Here is a 22,427-nt window from a genome sequence, read left to right as displayed (position 1 = left end):
AATGCATTTCTACTCGATTGCTAACTAAAGTTTTTTTCCAAAAAAATATCTCTAGAATGTAACGATAAAACTATTGGTCTTTCGGTGGGTTCGTCGTGTAACGTTGAATCTATCACTCACACTATTCGCCATAAGAAGTGACGAATGACTAACGGTTAAAGTCACTATAATTAAATAAATAAATGAATAAATATTCGCCATAAGTTTGGAATCACTTCACTGAGTATTAAAACATACAATTTGCGTATTGCAGCACCCTAAAAGGTTTGGCATAGCCTGAAATAGGCAGATATCCCATGTTTTCAGGTCGTCAGCAAACTTGTTCAGATGGTCAAGGGCTTCATTTCATTGTATTTTAACCTTAACTTATCTCACAGATCCGACTTCCTAGAAAGCTGCGGTCTTTAGCAAACATGTTTAGAAGGTCGAAGGCTTCTAAAAGCGAACAGTTCAGTGCACAGTGGTTCAAATTGTATGGCAAGGGCGGTCATAAATCATTTTTGTACAGTATTGCTCATGAAACTATTGAAATCGACAGAATTAGGTGTTTTTCGACTATAACAAACTTTTTTGGGACAGCCATCGTCCAACTTGTTTCAATTTTCTGGCATTGCCTTCATTATGCATGCATAATAGGGTGCCAATCGAATAAAGGAAAAAGTTCGACCGTTGAATTTCAAAATACGGCAGCTTTCAAAAGTTTTGCCCCCTCGAAAAAAGTCCTTATGCAAAGTTCAAGCACAATCTGGTTTCGTTAAGTGAACCCTCAAAGCGATCAAAGTTTTATTTTTCTTCTTATACGTTATTCTTCTGGAATAACTTCAAACAAATTTGATATTTTCTCAGGAACCTCCCGTATTTCAACACTAAATATCAAAACTCGAATATAGACAAATGTTTAAGTACAAATTTGTAAATTTGAGCTGAATGTACCACAACCATTCTAAGAAACTATGTAAAAACTAAAAAATTCAAACGAAAAGGTAGCCATCTTAAGCCGCTTGTTATCTACTTAGATGCAAATACCTGCAGCTGGAACCTTTAGCAAATCTTTTTTAAGTCCTAAATCTTTCGTTTGATGGTAATTTGGTGACAGTATCTCGCGCGGAACATATTTAAAAATTTACATGAACTTAAGTATGAGTGGAGCTCTCTGACTTTATTACTACGTTCCCTCTTACGACTAATTATGATTTCAGTTTAGCACATACCCATTCAAACAACATCTTGCTATCCACATAGGACGGAACTTTATTGCCCGACAAATATTACAAATATTGACATACCTGTTTTCTGAAGGCTTATAAAGAAAAAAAGCAAATGAAGCAATTGAATTTGTTCTACAGCGGATATGTACACAGTGTAAAAAAATACGTCTGCTCAAACTGATTTCGCAATTGTCGAATACCTTCACTTATCTCCTGCTCAAAAGTAAACTGTTCATAAAATAGGCCAACAAAAACAGCTTTCCTTCATTCTCAGGTTCATAACCGATCCATTAAATCAATAATAACCAGAAAACAACAAAACTTTTTTTGTATTTTTGGCCTCTGGACCACTGTGCAGTGCGGAGCTCAACTGCTACGTACCGCTAGTGAGCCTGGAATTAGTGAATCTCACGATTCTGACTGTCTAGAAAATTACAAGCTTCAGCAGAGGTTGAGAACTTCTAGATGGAGCATAGTTTAGTACAGAATTCCTCCGCTATGTGACGCTGTACCCGATCAAAAGAGCATAACTAAAAAATTACAAAATTCTATCAACGGGAGATACAAATAACACATTTTGATACGATTTTGTATTTTCCCATTTACTTTGGTTAACAAAATTGAATCTGAATGAGTTATAACAACAAATCATGAAATGGAGTTGTTCTGAAACAAATCTAACAATTTTTTCATCTCTATCAAAACCTGTTGTTTATAACAATGGTTATTATTATACTGTTCTATGTGCTATCTAATTTTGTTAGAAAGCTGATACGTTAGTAACAAAGTTTGATATGAGTTTGATATTAGTAGAATATTTTTTGTTATGATTTCTGTTATTTTAACAACTAACCGGATCAAAATTAAAACACAACCTGAAAGGTTTTTCACATAACAAACTAACAGCTTCTGTTACATTTTTTTTTTGTCTTTCTGATCGGGTAGTCACGCTTTTTTTTTCGTATTTTGACGATAACTTATCTCACGATTTTGACCTCTTAGAAAACTGAGATCTTCAGCAAAGTTGTTCGGAATGTCAATGGCCCCCAGTTGACATACAGTTCAGTGCACAATTCTGCCTCTTTTTATTTTAACCTCACGGTTCCGATTTCAAAGGAAGTCTTTAGCTAAGTTGTACAGAAGCTCAGTTTCCACACAATTATTCGCGTTTGGACCTAAACGGTATTCGGCCAATGGCACCAGCACACTGCGGTCCAAAAGGGTAAACAGTAGAACTTAATTCCTCAGAACTGTTACATTCTTTCCAGCTTAATGATGCTTTCGGAACATTTGTTCGTAAGAATGATCTCCATAATCTCATAATGTTAAAGTCATGTTTCCCATGATAAAAATTAAAAAAAAAACTAACATTGTTGTATTTTTGTGTTAAGATATAGAGGAATAGATTTTTCGAAAATATTCCAGAAAATGTAAAAATATTCAAATCAACGAAATTCCCATCTGCATTGAATACAGAGTCATGAAGTATTTTGTATGAAAGTTACTTGAAATTTAGTTTTCTGTACCTCACTTTGATTAATTGCATTTTAAAGGAAAATGTTTTTGTAAGGAGTTATTGGAGCATACAAAACCCACGTTTTTTTTCCAAAGACCACACATCTCCAGAACTTTTTCCTACAAAGTTATTAAAGAATTTAGCTATTTCCATTTTGAGGACCAATGAAATCTATAACAGTTTGTTGTGATCGAGTTAAGCTTCAAGAAAAAGGGGTACCATCGTGCCTCCACTTGCCCCTTTTCATCCTATAAATTCTTGAATTTATCTAAACAAAATTAAATATGCTATACATAGCTTTGTAAGAAAAAGTTTTGGGAGTGTGTGGCAACTAACCAAAGTTGAGTACAAAATATTAAACTTCAAATTACTTCTATGGGAAACACTCTATAGCTCTGTACTCAATAGATAGGAATTGCGTTAGTTCAGCAAAGTTTTATATTTTTACATTTTATAAAGCTTTGCCGAATAAACCATTCCTCTATCTCTTATCTCAAAAAAAAATATTTTTTTTATTTTCATCTTAGAAAACTTTAAATAATTTTCAATATTTTGCGAAAGTGCGGGTCATTAATGCAAACAATCGTTCAGAAGACACCATGAAACTAGAACGAACGCAAAAGGCCTTCTGACATATTGCTGACTTTCTAAATCATTGGATTCTTGAAATAAATTTAGTTCATAACACTCAGAACTTGCCACATACTAGCGTCACCTAGTGGTCTTATTTCCAACTGAACTGTTCGTAAACCAGAAGGCCATGACCATCCTGAACAAGTTTCCTGAACACTGTTGTCCCGAGTGGGTAGTAAGGAGTAGGTAAGCTTCATGGGTGCCTTTCTGGTAGTTCGGAACTCACTTCCTTCGTGGAGGAAGTAAAAAACGAAGTTCCCTGCCAGTCGTTGCCATCCAAATTCGCCAGGTAATTTCACAATTTGACCGGTGGTACCAACCTCCCGACTAAACGCACGCAGCGATGTAGCCACTTTTCTCTCGGTCTTCCTCTTCAGCATCCTTGTCGCTTAGGGTCGCGGCTGTTCGGAACCAGGCTTTCTTTTGATGCTTTGATTGTTGTCCAATTTTGCTAAGCTATTTTAGATGCCGACACGGGCGTATCCGGCGTCCACAAAGTGTCACACGATATCCATTTTTGACGCGACGGGGTACCGTTCTTCGAACGCACACTTTTAAATGCAGTAGTTTCACTGTTATCGCCATCACGTTGAGAATTCTAGTTAATTTTCTGCTGCTGACTCATGGGTCACTATAATTGATGCTGCATGGGTTGTTTCGTTAGTGTCTGTAAAGGTAAACTCATGAAAAATCACCAGTTTGTCTTCTCGAAAACTGTCTCCGTAAGGCTTAAGGCATATGGCTTTACTTACTGTAGTGAAAGTCTCACTTTTTGATCAATGAAAAAAATGCTCAAGTGTAGCTCTAAAAATTTTCGAAATCGAACTTGTGTTCATAGAAAATCGCTTAGAAATGCATGAAAACTGTAGCTTTATAAACTCTCGCTCAACGATATCCTTTAAAAAACAGTCACTCGCACATGTGCGCGACAATTTTAAGTTTCGAACATAGAAAACATTACATTTTTTTTGGTTTTATCTGATAATTCCGTGTAAGTAAGTACCCACAGAGATTTTTTCCGAGTGGGTACTACTACTACCCACATCAACCGCCGACCCTGGGGAGGAATTACTCAGGTTTGTTGAATTGTTGGTTATTGCAGATCTTCTATAAGATCGTCTGGTAAGGGAACTGCTAGTGGATCCCTGTCCACATCAGATTCAGGTGTTGCATTCCGTAGACCCCAACTGTCTAAAAGCACAGACAATCTCACGGTATGGGCCAGTCATCTTCGTGAACATATCCTCAGACAGAGGAGAAGGATAGCAGTTTGTTTCTAGCACAGTATTCAGAGAAGTTGTCAGTCAGGATTCCAAGGCTTTCCAACCGTTGCAGTTCCGTCTCTACAACTGTCTCCAAGCTATAAGCAACCGGTCGTTTAGGTCGAAAAACCGGCTTCAGATTGTCCTTTAAAACCAGCTTGATAGGTCTTTTGTTGTACAAGCCCAACTCCGAGGTGAAGACTTGTGGGAACTGAGAACAGAGGGCTACAACGTCATTGCTGGCAGGATCGGAAACTAGGTTGCAGTGATTGACTGGTTCCACAATCCAATCATATCTAGCAGATCGATCCCTAAAATATCGAGGTTCGCATTAGGAGCAGCTACGTCACACTCGCCCTCTCTGGTGATGTTGTGGAGGGTGATGCTGCATTGGAGTTCTGAGGCTAGTTTCAGCGGTTTTCACAGACGCTGTCCTGGTTCGACCGACCGATGAGAGATAATGGATATGTCCGACCCAGTGTCCAGCTGTAGCCGAAATGCCAAGCCGTTCCACTGGCTTTTTTTTGCACTGTCACCGTCTTCGTTGACTCTTCGCTAGTGTTTCTGGTTATGCCCTCTCGCGAAGGACTTCGATGAAAAACAGGCACAGTATCCTTCACGGTGACCTTTGCTTGCCACAGTCGTGACATTTATGTTCATGAAAATGACAGTCTTTGCTGAAATGCATCTCGCCGCAGGACCAGCAGAGCGATCTAGGCTTTTCACGAGAGAGACTTTCGCTACGTGGGCGATGATTGAACTTCGAATGGTGGTTGTGGGCAACGAAGAGTACCGATGACACATTATCCACCAGGACGGTACCCTGCTTCTGATATATCAGGCTTCTACACTGCTTCACAACTTGCTGGAGGGTCTGGTCCTCAGTTTCATTTAGTTTGTTTATTAGCCGCATTCGTACAAAGGTATCCGTGATATTGTTCGGGGTTGGTGCTGTTCCGCTTCCTGTCGCCATCGCGAAAACTTTCTGCCACCGTCGATTCACGAAAACGCCTTCACCGGGATGATCGCGCGTAATTACGAACGACTTCACTACCGCTTCGTCACCACTGTTGCTATACCGTTATAATTAAAGTACAGACTCACGATTACAAACTATATAAAACTTTATTACCGAGAAAATAATAAAACATGTGTGCACGTGAGATGACGATCGCAATATAAATACAATGCAACGGATCTGGGCCCAATTCCACATTGACATCTGTCATCTGCTGACGGCTGTCAACCGGCCGAGCCCTGATGGTAGTTTCGGTAACGTTTCCGATTGGAAGGGTTGTCCTCCCAACACTGGTGAAATATCCCTCAGGATTAGAGTTGATTGAATGTGCCAACTTGAATTAATTTTTTTTTTCAATATTTAAAAAAAACATTTCAAGCAATAACAACTAAACTCAAAAAGATCCACAGCCTATGGCATAAAATACCTTGGTATTTGCTATCTTGTTTACAAAACTTCACAGAGCTCTCTGCATGATTTTGAATAATCCATAGCTCAATGTGGTTTGTCACACCATCTGTAGCCCTACATCGAACCTAGCTAAAAACCCTAATACTTTTCCAGTGTTTGAAGCAATCTTGTATATGTAGGGGAAAGTAGGTAAAGACGGACACTGCGGGTAAGATGGACACTTTTAATATTTCACAAACTAGAATGTATTATGATAGTTGAGTGATGCGAATACCTTATTTATAGTGTGTTAATGCTTTTGAGTTGCATTATCGGTTTTCAGCAAGCATACTGTCAAGTTTGTAAGTAAAACAAAGAATATTTTCGTGAACGCGCAATTTGTTGTAATTTTTATTCCACGGAAAATAGTGAAAAACTCGTGAAACTTACGTGTTTTCATTTGTTCACAATAGTAAAGTGATTAATTAGTCTTTCCTTGGTTTTCTAGTGGAAATCCAGCAGATTTCCGATGTTCCGATGAAGAGCTACGATCGTTTGAAAAATTTACAACCAGGTCGGGCAAGACGGACACACTAAGGTAGGGAAAGATGGGCACACGGATTTTCCAAGAATTTTCACATATAGCATCTGTTGTGTACTACAGATGTTCACAAAGTACACCCGCGAGAGAAACCAGCAGATATTAATCACTCAGCAGTTAGAACAGGCCATATAGGCGGAGAATTTTCGCCTTCATCGAAACCAATCCTCTCAAATTGTTCACGTGATGTATAGATGGACTCTAATAACGTAGAGTAATGTATGGCCATCACTTAACACATAAATCAAAAGAACACTTAACGTACTACATCTTTTTTGTGAGTGTCCACCTTTACCTTCGTAGTGTCCATCTTACCCACCCTAAGTGTCCGTCTTTCCCAACCATGACAAAAAACAGCAATTTGTAGTCTTATTTTTGAAGACCCAAAACACATAAAACTTGGAGGAAGTTAACTAAAACCAAAAATGATTATGAAAACAAATGACCTCAAGTTTCAATTTGTATGACTACTGCGATCTAAATAGCAATAACTAAGTAACTATTTAGATAAAACCTTAGGGTGTCCGTCTTTACCTACTTTCCCCTAGATGATGATTACGAGAGTCATGCCACCGTCATGCTGTGCGTTGTCAAAATTTTTCATACTCTATTCAACAATACAAATTCACGGGATGGCACTTTCCTCTGATCAGCTAATCAATGCGCATGTTTGAATATTGCATAAGCATTCGAATTCATGGTTATGAGTGAAAATATAGGGTAGATCTGCTTAATATAGACCACTTCCTTTAGTGAACCACCTAAACTTCTTACACTAAATGACACATTATAAATATACATATTTTGATTTGTGCTTCGACAACTTCAATAATGTTCTGCATTAGAAATGATGCAACAGACGTTTACTATAATATTCTTCATTAAAGCTGCAAAAAATGTCTTTTAATAACAGCTTCCTGATTTGCCATGGTTTGTTAACGTTTTCATAGGAAAGGGCTTTACCAAAACTGTACTGGCATCACACTTTCCGAGCAAAACTTATCAGATTTCCGATGAACGGGTAGGATAATAGTGTCTTTAAAAGATAAGCAATAAATTTTACTATAAAAACACTTAAAATATTGAAAAAAATAGTGGCCCAAATAAAGGTGGAAATAATATTGTTTTCTCCATTTCGAACAAGAGCTATCATCGAAATAACGCCGCGAATCATGATTACAATAGTAGCCATAAATTTGTTATAATCGTGTTATTGTAAAAAATTGCTGCTAAAAGGCGAAAAACGCCGAAAATTGGTAATAATATACCGAAGCAGCTGTTACTGGGTGTCTACAGGCAATAAACAGTGGTGTTTCGACTAAAGAAGAGGTAAACCAACTGCATTGACTGTCGCGGAATTAGGACTCAATTGTTAGCTGGATAACTCGGATATCACGTAAAGGATTCCCTATTACGAAAGAACGGCTGCAGTCTACAGTTGCAAGATTCGTTTCAGAAAACCCTCGTCATTCAGACTGTAAGATGAAAGCCGGTATGTTGATACAATAGTAAACTTTTGAATAACATATTCAATGCTATTGCAATATTGTCTGTGTTCGATTATAAATGGTACAGTGGATTCATGAACCGCCATCCAGAACTCTCAGTGTGTAAGCCAGAGTTAGTTTAATCAGCAGCAGCTACAGTTGAAGAGATATATTATTTAGACCTGGCCCACATTAGGAAATTGTTGTGGTCCAAATAAGGAAACGGTGGCCCATTAAAGGAAACTGAAGCGATGATTTATTTCTTTTATTATAAGAAAATAGAGGTATTATCTTGTTGTTTTTCATGCAGAAAAGATGATAAACATGTTACTTCATGTTTATACATAATGAAATACTTAATTCAGTTTAGATATTTACACTTTTCCTAGCTAAATTTGCAGCCACGCTACTAAGTGGTCCATTAAAGGCTTACCCTACTCTACCTACCCTACTACTATACCCTACTCTAACTTAAAATTAACCATCTGAAGGTCACTTTCAATTGAGTTCACGCAGCTTCAACGTTTTACGTTCTTTCAAGCCTAATGCTTTATTTACTGTTTTATTTTCGCCTTCTTCGGTGATCATACTGCTATTGTTAAACGAAAACCACACGAAAGGTAGTCGAAACAAAGTCAATGAAAGCTTAAATATCGGGAGAAGATTGATTAGGTAGTATATTTTGAGTGATTTTTTTTTCTTCATCTATAGTTTATTTGACACGGCACAAATACAATTCAATGTTTAACGGCGCCAATTATATCTGGTAGCTTACTTTCTAAAGTATCTTAATAACTAAAAGCAAATTTTTTATCCTCGCTGCCGACTACGAGCTGAAACTAAATCTAACTTAAAGCTAGAATATTTTGCATTAAAAGCACACGTTTGCTGTTTGATGGTTTTCATTGCCATAGGTAAGCAGCATATTAAATTTGTTCCGCTGCTGGGCCAAGATATTACGGACTGGCATATTGGGTTGTTTCCATCGGGCCTTGAGAGTATCGTGCGGGTCTGATTGCTGTTTCCGGATCCGGGGTCTTAACGTGTTCTTGTCGTTTGGTTGGATGTAGGCGGAAGGGGATAGGACTAAACTGGGGCGTGGATGGATTTCAGGAAAACGTATATAAGGGACATGTAGGATAGGTCACGGCTCGCCAAGACATCACGAACAGGAACAGCCGGCTGCCTACCTTCGGCCTGCAGGGAAGCTATTAATCTAGACCTGGCGTCACGGTGTACAGAGCATGACCAAACAACGTGCTCTATGTCGTGATAACCTTCGCCACAGGCACAGATACCACTTTCCCCGAGCCCAACACGACGGAGATGCGCGTCAAATCTATAGTGATTGGACATAAGCCGGGACATCACGCAAATAAAATCCCGACCTACATCCAACCCCTTGAACCACGGGTTCGTCGACACCTTGGGGATTATGGAATGTAACCACCTTCCCAGTTCCCCCTTGGTCCAAGAATTTTGCCAACTGATGATCGTATTCTGACGTACAATTGCGAAAAATTCATTAAAGGCAATTGGTCATTCATAAATATCACCGTTTGTTGCGGCCACCTTATCCAAAGAGTACGCTTTCTCATTGCCCGGTATCGAGCAGTGAGAAGGGACCCACGCTATGGTAATCTGAGTAGATTTTTCGGATAAAGCACTCAGATGTTCCCGTATTTTCCCCAGGAAATACGGAGAGTGCTTAACATCTTTCATCGATCGGAGAGCCTCAATGGAACTGAGACTGTCCGTAAAGATGAATAATGGTCCGTGGGCATTTTTTCGATAATCCCTAGGGTGTACTGAATTGCAGCTAATTCTGCGACGTAAACAGAAGCAGGATTATCGAGCTTATGGGAGACGGTTAAATTGTTATTGAAGATACCGAAGCCAGTGGAGCCATCAAGAAGTGATCCGTCAGCGTAGTACATATTGTCGCAGTTGATGTTTCGATATTTATTGGAAAAAAATTTAGGGATCTGCTGCACGCGTAAATGATCCGGGATTCCACGAGTTCCTTCTATCATGGATGTTTCGAAAAACACAGTAGAATCAGAAGTATTTGATAAGTCGACACGATTTGGAATATTCAAAGAAGGGTTAATATTTTGGGACATGTGATTGAAATACAATGTCATAAAACGGGTTTGAGAATTAAGTTCGATTAACCTTTCAAAATTTTCAATCACGGGACGGTTCAAGACCTCACATTTGATTAGAATACGAGAAGACAGGCTCCAGAAGCGGTTTTTCAATGGTAGTACTCCAGCTAAGATCTCCAAACTCATCGTATGGGTCGATTGCATGCAACCCAAGGCGATACGCAAACAACGATATTGTATTCGCTCCAGTTTGATCAAATGTGTGTTTGCTGCGGAGCGGAAGCAGAAACACCCGTACTCAATGACAGACAATATCGTTGTTTGGTAAAGCCTTATAAGGTCTCCTGGATGGGCTCCCCACCATTGTCCGGTTATTGTACAACGAAAATTCACTCTTTGTTGACATTTTTTCATCAGATACCTCACGTGACAACCCCAGGTGCCTTTAGAGTCGAACCAGACACCAAGATATTTGTGTACCAAAACCTGAGACATCGTTTTACCCATTAATTGTGTTTGAAGCTGAGCAGGCTCATGCTTCCTAGAAAAAACTACTATCTCAGTCTTCTCCGGAGAGAATTCGATACCTAGCTGTAAAGCCCAAGCAGACAAATTGTCCAAGGTATCTTGCAATGGTCCTTGCAAATCGGCAGCTTTGGCTTCTGTAACAGAGATTACACTGTCGTCTGCAAGTTGTCTTATCGTGCATGAATTTGCCAGACATTCGTCGATGTCATTTACATAAAAGTTGTAAAGAAGGGGGCTTAAACATGAGCCCTGGGGAAGACCCATGTAGCTAATGCGAAAAGTTGCCAAATCGCCGTGCGTAAAATGCATGTGCTTTTCGGACAACAAATTGTGCAAAAAATTGTTCAAAATTGGAGAAAATCCTTGTCGGTGAAGTTTACCCAAAAGAATGTCAATAGAAACGGAATCAAAAGCCCCCTTAATGTCCAAGAACGCAGACGCCATTTGTTCTTTGCGAGCATACGCCAGCTGAATATCTGTTGAAAGCAGCGCAAGGCAATCATTCGTCCCTTTGGCACGGCGGAAGCCAAATTGAGTATCCGATAGTAGGCCATTTGATTCGACCCAATGGTCTAAACGACGGAGTATCATTTTTTCCATCAATTTCCGGATACAGGATAGCATTGCAATCGGCCTATAAGAGTTGTGATCAGAAGCTGGTTTCCCTGGTTTTTGGATGGCGATCACCTTCACTTGCCTCCAATCCTGCGGTACAATGTTTTGCTCCAGGAACTTATTGAACAAGTTCAACAAGCGCCTCTTGGCATTGCCGGGTAGATTCTTCCACAAGTTGAATTTGATTCTATCTAACCCAGGCGCGTTATTGTTACAGGACAGGGGGGCAACTGAAAATTCTGCCATCGTAAAAGGTGACTCTATCGCGTCGTGTCCCGGAGACGTATCGCGAACAAAGTTTTGCGCAGGAACAGAGTCCGGATATACTTTCCTGGCAAAATCGAATATCCACCGACTTGAAGACTCCTCGCTTTCGTTGACCGTTACGCGATTCCGCATTCTTCGGGCTGTGTTCCAAAGAGTGCTCATCGATGTCTCCCTCGACGTCTCGTTCACGAACCGACGCCAATATCCGCGTTTCTTTGCTTTAGCCAGGCTTTTAAGCTTGGTATTAAGCTCCGAATACCGTATATAGTCGTCGGGTATACCTCCCTTCTGGAAGGCCAAAAACGCGTCGGATCTTTGCGTGTAGACATCGGAGCACTCTTGGTCCCACCACGGAGTGGGAGGCCGTTCTTTAATCGTTACGCCGTGATATTTCTTCGTTTGGGCTTGCAACGCGGCGTCGAGAATCAAGCCCGCGAGGAGGTTGTATTCTTCAAGTGGTGGATGATGTTGAATCGACTCGACCGCTTTTGAAATCATTTCCTCGTATAACTTCCAATCGACATTCCGTGTGAGGTCATACGGAATGTCAATTGGTCGCATGCGAGTTGATCCGTTAGTAATTGAAGTGAGAATAGGCAAATGGTCGCTACCGTGAGGATCGAGGATTACCTTCCATGTGCAATCCAACCGTAGCGACGTCGAACATAAGGATAGATCCAAAGCGCTTGGGCGCGCTGGAGGTTTCGGGATACGTGTCATTTCGCCGTTGTTTAAAATTGTCATGTCGAAGTCATCGCAAAGGTTATAGATTGAAGAGGAGCGGTTATCATTGTAAGGGGAACCCCAAGCCACGCCATGTGAGTTGAAGTCTCCCAAAATCAAACGTGGCGAGGGAAGAAGTTCTATTAAATCAAAGAGCAGCCGTTGCCCAACCTGTGCTCTGGGAGGAATATATATTGAGGCAATACAAAGCTCTTTACCTTGTAATGTCATTTGACATGCGACAACTTCGATGCCTGGAATCGAGGGGAGGTTAATACGATAGAAAGAATAGCACTTTTTAATCCCTAAAAGTACTCCTCCATATGGGGTGTCTCGATCAAGGCGAATAATATTAAAATCATGGAAGTTGAGATCAATATTTGAAGTAAGCCAAGTTTCACAAAGGGAAAATGCATCGCATTTGTTTTTATTTATCAAAACTTTAAACGAATCAATTTTTGGTAAAATACTTCTACAATTCCACTGCGAGACAGAGATAGAATCCTTCATATACGCAGTTGAATTAGGCATCGAAGGATACAATCGCTGCAAGGAGGGGCCATTGGGCAGTCAACTGCTTCAAAAATGATCTAACTGTTGGGAGAAATGCTGTAAGAAAAATTTTAATTGGATCGAGTACATTGAAAGTTTCAAAAATCCAGTCCACAATGTCAGAAAATTTCACTAATCCAGAGTTTGTTTCATCAACTGGATGTGCAAAAGGAACAACTGGGGTTTTAGATGTTCCTGGCAGTGCTGGGAACTCCTTCTGGGACTTTAAATTTGCAAGCCCAGGAGGAGTTTGCTTCGGCTTTTCCGCAGCACTGTTTGGTTTGTTCGTACTTTTCATTACACTTTGGGAAATCTTAGGACCTTTACGGGGAAGTTTAGGAGAAGAAACATTTCTCCTCTTCCTAGACTCCCCAGGATTGGCATAAGATGTTCCCGCTGATGAATCGTCAGAATCGGTGTCATCAGAGGACAAAAGATCAAAGGGGTTCGATGTTATGGTAGAAGTGGTCACGGTCTTCTTCAGCATCTCAGCGTAAGAACGCTTTGAACGCTCCTTAAGTGACCGCTTGATTTTATCTCTGCGCTGCATGTACACCGGGCATGTGGAGAGCTCATGCTGGTTTTCCCCACAGTGAATACATTTTTCAGCATTAACACTGCAAGAATCTTCCGCATGAGTCTCCCCACACTTGCTACATCGTGCCTTATTGCAGCAGTAGGCGGCTGTGTGGCCTAACTGCTTGCAATTGGTGCAATTCATAACACGGGGTACATACAATCGCACAGGCAGACGAACCCGGTCGATCGAGACGTGGCTAGGGAGTGCAGATCCGGCAAACGTAACGCGAAACGAGTCTGACGGAGTGTAAACTTTTTTACCGCCGACGAGAGACATGGACCGCAATTGCTTACAATCCAAAATCTTCGCCTGTGTTTCGGTATTTTTGAAGCAACCGGTTGCGCTTTTTAGGATACACTCGACAGACAGACTCGAATCGGTTATGACACCGTCGATCTCCACGTCTCGTGCGGGTATGTAAACGCGATACTCGCGTGTGAAGAGCTCAGAGCAAGCGATAGCATTGGCCTGTGTCAGATCACTGAGCACGACACGGAGCTTGTTAGGTCGGACCTTGGAAATTTCGGTCACGGCCTTGTACCCCTTCGTCAGGTCTTTCGAAATTTGCAGTATGTTTAATCGCTTTGAATTCACTCCTGCCTTTGGACGAAAATAAACAGTATAGCTGCCCTGTTGAGATCCGTCCGGGTAAAGCCTGGGGCGAGGGGGGACTGGAGAATGAACAGGGGAGGGGGTAACAGAAGGGTCAGGGTCAGGGGGGCTCGGGGATGGTGGCACGGGAGGCGAGGGATCTATATCCATCGCGCTAAATGTAGTGCACTAGCGCACTAGCGCCGACAAGAACACGTACCTATTTACTTCTTCCTTCCAGCAGTGGTTGTCCGATCGTTCGAAGCTGCACCCAAAGCAGCCAGCAGCGCCAGTACAGCAGCACCAATACAGCCACCAGCAGTGAGCCGGGTGTGAGATCACTCAGCACAGCGACACGACTCGACTGTCAAATGATGGCCTTGAATTAGAAAGATCTATTCACTGTGCACAGATCAAAACTGCAGCTGGTATTTTGCACCAATACAGCCAAAGTTGCGAGCCGGGTACAGAACGTAGCGACACAACTCACAATCTAGTTGGCCTTTAGCGCGAATAATACACTCTTTTGTTTGGCTATTCGTACACACGGACCGGATTGTAATAGAACGACCACTTTGCACGTCCGTTTCTGTCGAGTGTTCGACGCGGAATGATTTTGAGTGATTAGATATTTATTTATTTTCTAAAACGGGTATGTGTTTTAAGAAAACTTATTGAAATATATAACAGATCAGAAAGTTCCATTTTTAAAAAAGAAGAAGTCTTTTTTGGCGGGTCGGGAGACAACTCATTTTCTTTCCTAGAACCCTTCATTCTTCGTCCGCTTCATTTTTTCCTACGATGTTAAACTAAAACATGCAAAATATTCAAAAACAACCCCACAAAAATAAAAAAAATATATGGAAAAATGTGGGAATCGAATAGAATTGAAAAAAGTGCAAAACCACTCTGGTTTTATAGCTTGAAAAAGTCTATATTTCATAAATCTCGTTTGGGCAACCTGAAAACAATTTTTTAGAAAGTCAAAATGTTCTACAAAAATGCTTTAACCCTTTCTAAGGCAGTGGCAACTATATTGTCACCAACAACTTTCGTTTTTTTTTCTGCTTGAAAATTACAAGCTATGATCAGTGATCAGAAATAAACAAGAAAATTCAATGACATTTTTTAGCCTCGGCACGTTAATGGGTTAAATAACATTATCTTTCAATTTAGGGCTGAGCACCTTGACTTTTTCAACATTTCCTTTTTTGAGACACCCTAATCAGGGTTCACTTCGATGAGTGATGCGACCAATAATTTATATTATAATTTATATTATATTATTATTCTTCGTTCAGTCGGTTGATTAGGAATGCACACCTAGCTTATTAACGTGTTGATACTGGTTTAAACTATCAGAAATTAATAATACTGTAGGGGCCACGCGTGAGTGATTTATTTTACTAAAGCACAAAATTGTTTAATTTTCTCATTCAAGACCGATTTAAACCGAAAGCAACGGTATGCTGTTAGGCAATAGCCCAGTAAGTGACATATTTTTCGAGATAGTCACTTAAAAATCAATATTAGGAGTCGAACTGTTTTATAGTGGCATCGCAAAGGGCCGTCGTTATAGACAAATGTCGCAATAAAACAAATAATTTTTATGAAAAGCAGAAGGGACCGTTGAGAATGTTGCTTGGAAAGATTTGTCGCTATATGTCGACAATTCCGTAATAGAGGGATTCGACTGTATTCAAAAGCCACAAAAATCATGAAATGAAGCTTGACAAAATACTCACAAAATTATGTCAAAGTTTTAGTTATTTGTATCTTGAAAAAAGTAGAAAAGATTCTAGAAAACTAGCTTATATTTAATATTTCACCGGAAATAGAGAAAATCTATTCAAGATCCGAAAAAGATCCACTCAACCACTGAGCAACATTATAAATGAACGTTTTGGTAAATATTTACACAATGCGCTTCGTCTAATACCTGCTTTATACATCGAGTCAGCATTCAGCAACCCAACCATTTCGCTATTTTTTCCACCACTCGCACACAAGCAAGTACAATCATACCGTTTCCTTGGTGATAGTTAGCACTTTCGAGAAAAATAATCTTGTTACATTCATGATTGCAGGTTCCAATAAAAAAATACATTCTTTTCAGTCACGTCTTTTCCACTTGGCTCCAGTTTGCAGTTTTTATTTCGAACTGCATAACAATATTCATAACTAATAGCACACTTTTACGGTCCAAAAACAGTGATAAACGAAAAAGATCCATGCACAACAGCGAAGAAAATGCGGATTGAAATTCTCTCCAAGTTCTTAAGCACTTTAACACGAAAAACCGGAAAATATTTGTGAATTATTTAGAAATACACAAACAAACGCAAGCGAAAACTTTTTTACATCCAGTCGCGGTCGCAGCTTGCTACGACCTCTCCCATCTCAGAGTGTTTCTGGTTTATTTAAATTCTTTAGTTTCTATTGCCCGTATTCATTTTTTTTCTAATATTTGACCTTAAAACATTTTAGTCAATGTATTTAACTTTAAAAGAATCGCCAAACAAATATTTGTTTATCCAGAAAACAGCTATGTGCCGGTCAAATTATATGTCTCTATTGATTCCCTTTCCTCTTCCAGTGCTGCTCAAGCTGAACCGGCCCGCCAACATGGCGCCCAACTCGCGCGTCAAAAAGATCTGCCTCCCGTTTGCCGACATCAAGGTGAACAGTGTGGCGTACGACCCCCGCCCGGAACTGGACCGGTTGAACACGAAAGCCACCGGGGGAGCGTTGTTCTTCTATGACTACCTCGGGCGGCCACCGGAGAACGATGCGGAACAATTCGATGCCAACCACCAAGGGGAGTCTGGCTCTGATACGGGATCAGAATCGTTTCCGGAACCTCTACCGGAACGGGACGACAACTATCTGCGGCGGTTGCGACTTCTCGGGGAAAGCCCCGAATGGCCGCAGCGAACCACAGCACGAGTTCTTGTCACCCGACTGGTGCGACAGCAGCTGCAACGGAATGGAACGCTAACCAGTTCGAGACGGTCCAGCCGGAGGGGGCGACGGCTACATTTCGATGATGATGACGACGATGATAACAACAGCAGGGACTACAATTTCAGCGGCGGAAATCGTCGGTCAGGGGGTAAACAACGGCGACGGAACGATAAGTTCGTCCATGGGGGATTTTATCGCAACGACCACTACCGAAACGAGTTCGGAGAGGAAGACGACAGCAACAGTAGCGGTGGCGATGTAGTCAGTGCCATTCCCGATACCACCCAGTACGTGGACTGTTTGGCAACAGGTTGGGGCAAATCGACAATCGACGATGAATTAACCGACATCCTGCTGCAGACGAAGGCCCCCATCCAGAATAGTAAAAAGTATTGCTTTTGTGCACTTTTTTACCAACTCTCCCCAAACCAAACTGAAGCTAGAATGTAGAACGGTCTTTTACGGTTATTGGACGGATTCCCCATTCTGGGCAATCGTCGAAAGTCCCATCTGATGCTTTGATGCTTGGGTGCTTGTGGAACGATTGCATTCTTTCTTCGACTCCTCGTTGAATAAACGTTTTTGATTGTTAACGTTTTTTTTCGTTTGTTTTCCATTATTGTTGTTTTCTTTTCTTTTGGGTGTACGATTTTTTGACTGTCCAGATGTGAGGAAGCTTATGGAGATTTCATCAAACTGCACCGGGGCCATTTGTGCGCGGGTAACGTGGACGGAACCGGCGGCACGTGCGTGGTAACTATGCCCTTTTAAAACTATCTCAGCGCAGATCAGCTGTGGCTGTGAACCGCAACGAATCGATTTGTAGCAGTGCAGAACCGCTTGTTTATTGCTTAATTTTCATCCACAGGGGGACTCCGGTGGACCGCTGCAGTGTCGAATAACAAAGCATGGCCCTTGGATTCTAGTCGGAATAACGTCGTTCGGATCAGGATGTGCCTTCAAAAACTACCCGGACGTCTACACCAAGATCTCCTTCTACCGGCAGTGGATAATGGACACAATTCGGCAGAATTGAATTACATCCGCTGCAGCGTAGGCAAACGGGCAATTATCGAACCGAACTTTACCGCCAATCAAGAACAGCTGGTTCCCTACCGCCGGGGACAAGAAGCAGAGCAACAAAACGCACATTGTGATATTACTTTTTAGCCGGAGAGGAAGAAGCATCCGGAAGTGCGCGGTTGACCGACGGTTGTATCCAGAAATGGAAGCGATAGGCCCCTATCCCAACGGTGAACTGACCGAACCCAATTTCGCCGGTTCAGATTGGTAGCCACGTGGTTGTACAAAGGCATTGTTCGGGGACCAGAGAAAACCAACAAAATACATTCGAGCACCCTATGATGATGATTCAATACTATCAAATTGCAGCTAAGATGGTTCAGAGATGCGGACCCATTGAACCGACAGTCAAGTTCTCCTTATGTTTTGATTTTACTACTACTTATCATGACTGCGTGCTTTAGGGAAATCCTTTTCGGTAGCTATTGAAGCACACACCATCTTATTGATCGGAAGCATGTTATGCCAATAGCAATCGAAAGCAGAAAACATGACTCGAGTACCATTGGTTTTACACCACAATTCGCGGGTGATAGAAAACTGACATCGAAAAACAATACCATTAATGTTTTTGACTATTTTTTGTAGTTGTTGCCATTTGGTTAGACTCTCGAGAATTTAGTGCTTGTCTAGTTCGGTTTACGATCCGCACTCTCACTTCCCAATGATATTGCCATATAGAGTTACGTACGAACCACTCTAATCTACAGGCCGGCGGCTGGATTTCAGTACGCGTCGATTTTCCTCTTCCCGATGCTTACCGGCGTGTTCATCTTTGTTCCAAACACCGGCTTCTCTATTGCCAAGCGGTTCTTTTTTTTCTCTCTCTCTCTCTGTTTCTGGCACCATGGCATACGGCCAAGCCCCTTCACGCTTTTCCATACCGTTTTGGTGGAGCTTTTTTTGTTTTGGAATTTCCTTTGTTTCATCCACACCGTCGTTGACAGTTACCAGTGTGCTGTTCGTAAAACCGAATCGTTGTTATATTTGTTTTTATTGCTCATTCAACTTCTATCGCACAGCAGTGCGGAATAGTTTGTTTGTTATTTGTTGTAACATGGATTATTTGGCTTAGCAAGAGAGGAAAAAAACCGAGAAGCGAAAGGAAAATGAACAGACGCGCGTTTCGCATTGTGCTCTATTCCGCACTAGATTGGATCGCACTGATAGGAGAAGGCGATTGTATAGTTCAACTTGTTACCATTTCATGAGCAAAAATTTTATTAGGAATAGAAAAATGCGTTTTTAATTAGTATGTTTAGTTAGGTCTGTACACTTGTATTATATGTTGAGTTATAAAATGTAGATTAAATCGAAGAAATAATGTTGTTGAAATATTCTTTCTTTTTGTTTGCCGAAATTATCCGCTTTATCAAATATAGCTTACTTTCTAGCTGGTATAACATTGCAAAACTTTACAATCGATATACAGGGGATAGTCAAAATAAGTAGGATAGGCAAAATTTTGATGAAATTTGAAATGCTATAGCTTTGCTAAACGTTATTCGATTTTAATAATTCGAACACCATTGAACTGGAAAACTTTTGAAGTTTCATTGTCTGACCCCAGATCTGGCCTAGGTCACCGGATATAGGAAATATTCCTGAGTTCCGGTAGGCATGTCAAACCTGCTAATTTTTGGATGGATTTTGTAATGGGTTACCTGATAAAAATGCTCATTTGCATCATTGGCATAGATGACAAAATCATTTCTGAAGCGAATGGTTCATCAAGATCCGGAATCGGCCAAGAACTCATCGAGAAATGGCTATTTTTCATCCGGAAGTCCTCAGAGGAACCTTTAGTAGGGGACATTTACGATTTTGCACCAAATATAGCGTGTTATACCTCTATCTCCAGGATTTTTTATCAGGAATCTTTTATAAGACATATCTGAATATAGACTGCATTGGCCACTTCCGGAACGACCTGGAGGCCCCGAAGGAACCCGTAGTGGGAGAATTCACATTTCTGCATCAAAATATAGCATGCGACACCTCGATCTTCAGGATTTTTCATCAGGAATCATCCAAAAGACAAGTGGCCAATGCAGCCTATATTTGGAAATATTTTTTTTGTATGATTCCTGATGAAAAATCCTGAAGATAGAAGTGTCGCACGCTTTATTTGATGCAATAATGTAAATGTCCCCATTTCCGGGCTCCTACGGGGTATCCGGATCATCCCGGGAGTGGCCAACGTAATCTGTATTCATAAATATGTTTTCTTGATGGTTCCTGATGAAAAGTCTTGAAGGTAGAAGTGTCGCACGCTTTATTTGATGCAAAAATGTAAATGTTCCAATTCCGGGTTCCTCCGGGGAATCTGGATCGATCCGGGAGTGGCCAACGTAATCTGTATTTAAAAAAATATGTCTTTTGAATGATTCCTGATGAAAAATCCTGAAGATAGAGGTGTCGCATGCTATATTTTGATGCAGAAATGTGAATTCTCCCACTACGGGTTCCTTCGGGGCCTCCAGGTCGTTCCGGAAGTGGCCAATGCAGCCTATATTCAGATATCTGTCTTTTATAAGATTCCTGATAAAAAATCCTGAAAATAGAGGTGTAACACGCTATATTTGGTGCAAAAACGTAAATGTCCCCTACTAAAGGTTTCTCTGAGGACTTTCGGAAGAAAAATAGCCATTTCTCGATGAGTTCTTGGCCGATTCAGGATCTTGATGAACCATTCGCTTCAAAAATGATCTATGCAAATGAGCACTTTTATCAGGTAACCCATTACCAAATCCATCCAAGAATTAGCAGGTTTGACATGCCTTCCGGAACTCAGGAATATTTCCTATATCCGGTGACCTAGGCCAGATCTGGGGTCAGAAAATGAAACTTCAAAAGTTTTCCAGTTCAATGGTGTTCGAATTATTAAAATCGAATAACGTTTAGCAAAGCTATAGCATTTCAAATTTCATCAAAATTTTGCCTATCCTACTTATTTCGACTATCCCCTGTACACTCAAGCTTAAACCATTTTCAATAGAAACGCCCACTTTTATTTATTTTGATTGCATTTGAAAATTAATTTTATTATCTTCGAATGACATTATCTTACGACAAAGTTAATGACGCGCTCATATTTAACCCGGATGAATTTTGTTTTATTTTGCTAAGAAACGAACATTTTTGATTGTGATGAAATTTTGTATTTATTCTCGACTTTACTCGACTTAAGGAAACATCTCATATGTAGGTGGAATCTTTGACTCGACTTGAAAAAATATACCCTGGAAAAATATTGCCTTTTCCAATAGTAGAAAAAGAAAATAAATTTGCAAAACAGTATTTGTTTAAAATTTCAACCATGTGCAATTTACGTCAGTTTGTTACTTTTAAATCTTGTCACAAGACGGAATAACATTTTTGACGTAGAACCACGTCTTACTTTAGTAGGGCGGCAATCCAAAAAAATGAGAATGCAGTGAAACGGCAAGATTGAAATATTTCGAATGTTAAGAACTCTGTTACCACTGAACGGATTTTAGTCATTGATATCTAGTTGAACAAAGAATAAATTACTCTAGCTCATGGAATTATATTTTGCAGCATTTTTTTTTTCATACTAAACTAGTTGAAGCTCATAGCCACCTTGATTGTAATTCAACCAATCATGTGTCCGCAATGATCCAATCCAAGCACTTCCCCAGCACAGCCGACACTAAGATATATAGACGATTTGAATTTGTAAACGATTTGTTGTTGTTGTTGTTGCTCTGTTTGTTCGAGTGCACAAAGATACGCCCACCAGATGTTGTACTTCTCAGTACTTACAGTAGACACAAGGACAGTATACGGAAAATTCAGTTACGGTAATGTCGTAAGTAGCAGGATTATTTTCTATCGTCGTCACACACACTGCTGCCGGTAGCGGGACAAGACTTCGGTACAGTGAGCTGAACTTTAGGCATATTTCAGTGCATCGGAACACCAATGTTTCGTAAAGCATGAGCATGAGCATGATTGGCCGCCCGCGGTTGCTACTCCATAATTGCCAGATCAGCTTTAATTACACAGAGATCCAACGGATGATACCCGAGACTAAAATTCGTCCTTAATGTGTGAAAACTCTTGACGTTGATCTTTTCATTCAGCACCGGCCGCATCCGAATGCAGGTCGCTTTATTGGAAGCCGAGAACATCTCTGCATATCCACGAGAAATCTCTGGGATGTTGGAGAAAAAGGAAGAGGGAGGAGGTTCGTTTTGGTAAACGATGGACTGTGTTCGAGTACCGGGTTTATAATAACAAATATCGCGCGTATGAGCCATATCTTGTACGGAAATCAT

The 22,427-nt window shown here is 40.7% G+C and overlaps 1 protein-coding gene across 1 annotated transcript in view; it reads left to right on the top strand.

Annotated features, from left to right (window-relative positions):
• The window catches only part of LOC129724952 (plasma kallikrein), a 60,041-nt gene extending 40,580 nt beyond the window's left edge, over positions 1 to 19,461 (top strand). The window contains exons 5-7 of the mRNA XM_055680259.1: positions 16,676 to 17,432; positions 17,709 to 17,796; positions 17,912 to 19,461. Of these exons, the coding sequence (XP_055536234.1) occupies positions 16,676 to 17,432; positions 17,709 to 17,796; positions 17,912 to 18,079 (1,013 nt within the window). The 3' untranslated portion in view covers positions 18,080 to 19,461. The remainder of the gene's footprint in view (positions 1 to 16,675; positions 17,433 to 17,708; positions 17,797 to 17,911) is intronic.
• The last annotated feature ends 2,966 nt before the right edge of the window (positions 19,462 to 22,427 follow it).

Source organism: Wyeomyia smithii, chromosome 1 (assembly GCF_029784165.1).
Source record: "Wyeomyia smithii strain HCP4-BCI-WySm-NY-G18 chromosome 1, ASM2978416v1, whole genome shotgun sequence".
NCBI lineage: Eukaryota > Metazoa > Arthropoda > Insecta > Diptera > Culicidae > Wyeomyia > Wyeomyia smithii.
Note: the sequence above shows the minus strand (reverse complement) of the source record. Positions and strands in the feature narration are given on the sequence as shown.